This window comes from Montipora foliosa, chromosome 3 (assembly GCF_036669935.1).
Source record: "Montipora foliosa isolate CH-2021 chromosome 3, ASM3666993v2, whole genome shotgun sequence".
In the NCBI taxonomy this organism is placed as follows: domain Eukaryota; kingdom Metazoa; phylum Cnidaria; class Anthozoa; order Scleractinia; family Acroporidae; genus Montipora; species Montipora foliosa.
The window spans coordinates 63,482,214-63,485,106 of record NC_090871.1 but is presented as its reverse complement, the minus strand read 5'-3'; the positions used below and the strand labels follow the sequence as shown (position 1 = coordinate 63,485,106).

The 2,893-nt window shown below is 40.4% G+C and overlaps 1 protein-coding gene across 1 annotated transcript in view; it reads left to right on the top strand.

Annotated features, from left to right (window-relative positions):
* Positions 1-554: 554 nt before the first annotated feature.
* LOC137997929 (large ribosomal subunit protein uL29m-like) overlaps positions 555-2,893 on the top strand; it is a 12,462-nt gene continuing 10,123 nt past the window's right edge. Inside the window, exons 1-2 of the mRNA XM_068844256.1 lie at positions 555-663; positions 757-869. Of these exons, the coding sequence (XP_068700357.1) occupies positions 590-663; positions 757-869 (187 nt within the window). The 5' untranslated portion in view covers positions 555-589. The remainder of the gene's footprint in view (positions 664-756; positions 870-2,893) is intronic.

Sequence of the window (2,893 nt, the reverse complement as noted above, 5' to 3'; positions counted from 1 at the left end):
CAAAGCTCTATACTGACGGTGAGATGAACATGAACACCTTAGAGGGATTATTAAAACAAGGGAAAGTGGCAAAAGAAAGAAGAAGACATGAGAATGTCTTGCTCTTAAAGCGTCTGCCTGGGAGGAAAAAAGGGCGACAGAAAATCATAAACCACGTGAATTTTCGCAGCCGTTTCCAGCGGTTTCACCGCCTAGCCAAGTACCAGTACTTTCTTCTCGGCTCACTGGTTAGAAAACGATAGCCCTTTGCTTATGAGGCAAGATTTCCTATTGGCAGCTTGCTAAGGGGCCCCTTTTGTTTTTCTCTTTGTCTTGCGATATTTTCCATTGTTGTTACAGTGGTCTACAGCTGGTAATAGTGAGCTTACGCAACAGGACGGCTGGAAGACTCAGGACGGCAGAATGACGAAAAAATGTCGCGTAAGATCGGGAATGCACAGTCTCGCGCTACATTTTTTCGCCATTCTGCCGTCCTGAGTCTTCCAGCCGTCCTGTTGCGTAAGCTCTAGTTTGTTCTTGCAGACGGAAATATCCAGCGGTTTCAGCAGCATCCGCAAAAAATATGCGCGGAATTACAAATTAAAACAATATGGCGATCGTTCTGCAGGGATTTCGAGGTTTCGTGAAATTTCAAACGCTGATCTCAGCGAAGTATGTGATCAGGTACATAAATAGGATTCTTCCGAACATTGAAAAGTACAATTCTCTTCACCCCGAAAACTCCCAATGACTCTTTTCGATTCTTGAATTTTACAGGGCTGGTTTTATTCGTTGCCTTCAAACAAGTCCTCAATCGTATGGTCTCGAAGAGTTTTTCCCTCCAGGAGTGCTTGAAAAGGGTGAACTAGCTCCAGAGTCTGTGGAAACAGGTATGAATTCTCAAAAAAAAAAAAAAAATTAGACATTGTTCTCTAGTCATACAATATACATGTAAAAGTGAAAAGCTATGGTCAGACATGGTTTGATGATGCATGGTACAAAGTTTGAAGATAGATTATTTTTTCCAACTTTGTAAGATTGTTGTATGCATTGATCTGTTATCACCTGCATTCAGAGTAGCATCAAATCAAGAACTTTAGATTTCCACCGAGATAGATAGGTAAATAGAATAACTAACAACATACGTATTTAATAAGACTGGAAAGATACTTAGTTATATAGTAAGCTCAATAATACTCGAATTTTGATTGGTTCTCACCAATGATCTATTAGAGAACAGTGACATGATTCTCTCAACCCATTACAGCACTTTGTTAAGTGCAGCAACCAATCAGTTTGCTTTATTTTGTGTAGACAATAGATTAAATCAAAGAACTATTTCCATGACTTTTCAAGTGGGAAAAGTAACCTCTTTCGAATACCTTAGTAATATTTTGAAATAAAAAGGCTTCTTTCTGTATGTTTTATTTTGGTAATAGATCACAAAGGACATCAAAATCAGTGACACGTGAGACCACACATTTTGACGCCATCTCTGATCTATTACTGCAACATGGAAACCATTTGTTAATTACACAACATACATGTATACATTCCCAGTTGATTGACACATCATCCGCACGTGTCAGTGGACAACCCTGGGGGAAGGGGGTACTCCCAACAATTTAGGACAGGTGTGTGCCACCAAGGTTCTCAAACCCTGACCCTATTTAAGGGTAGAAAATCGCGATTTGATACCCTTTTAAGGCCCAAAACCAAAAAAAGGCACCCTATTTAAGGGAGTGAGGAGCGCACATACGGCAATACAAGCTATAAACGGCCCTTTAAAATCGCTGTGTTAAACTTGAAAATGTGTGTTCAGGCATGTAGAACAGTTTCAATAGACCATATACATGTACATTGTATTTTTCATTTTGCTCATTGGGGTGGATACTACAATTTATTAAATTCTCAACCTCGGATAATGCATTTCACGTGCTCTGACTGGCTCACTCAGTCTTGGTTATCAGCTTATATACATGTACCTTAGTTTGACTTTATATGGTAAATGATTGCGCTCAACGTTGCTAAGCTAAAAAAATTTTTTGCCGGAAAGCCGAAATTCTCTCTGAAGAAAGCCAAAAAAGAAAACACTTTTTTCGTGAAAAAGTCGACTGAGAAGTGTTTTTGTGACGAGCCTGTCTGACCTCAAGGTATTACACATTATCACATCTTCGTCAATTTTTTCGATTTTCCTCAGATTTTCTCGCTTTTTTCGCTCTCATTTTGTACTTCCAAATTTTTGGAGTTTAACCCTTTGACGTCCAAACCGGCCTAAACCGGCCAGACTGACTAACGCCAGACAATTTTACTCGTCAATGGTGAGCCCCTGGGAGTCAATGGGTTAATCACTCACTAAACCCTAACCCTAACCCTAACCCTAACCTAACCCTAACTATGTCCCAATTACCCCTTTGACGTTCAAACCGGCCTAAACCGGCCAGACTTTAGTTAATTTTGCTCGTCAATGGGGAACCCCTGAGAGTCAATAGCTAAAGGAATTTCTTAAAACAATTATTCGATTCGCGCTTGTTGGATATGAGACTCGTTATAGCCAACTCGGCACTACCCGCCTCGTTGGCTATTTGCCATCTCTTATCCATCCCACGCTCATAGAATAATTGTTAATTAGTGACCCTATCTAAGGAATATTTAAGAATCACAATACCAAAAATACCAAAAAGGATACCCTATTTAAGGACTGAGCACATCAAAAACCGTACCCTATCGGGCAGCACATACCCATACTGCGTATGTAAGAGAGTACTTCCCCCCCCCCCCCCCACCCCAGGGGACAGTTACCAAGTGGTACCGTATCCCACCATAATGTTTGAATTCATATTCTCGTGGTTCACGGTTCTTTGCAAGCTGTTTATTGTTCCCGAAAAGCAGACGTTTTGTAATTCAAGTTATC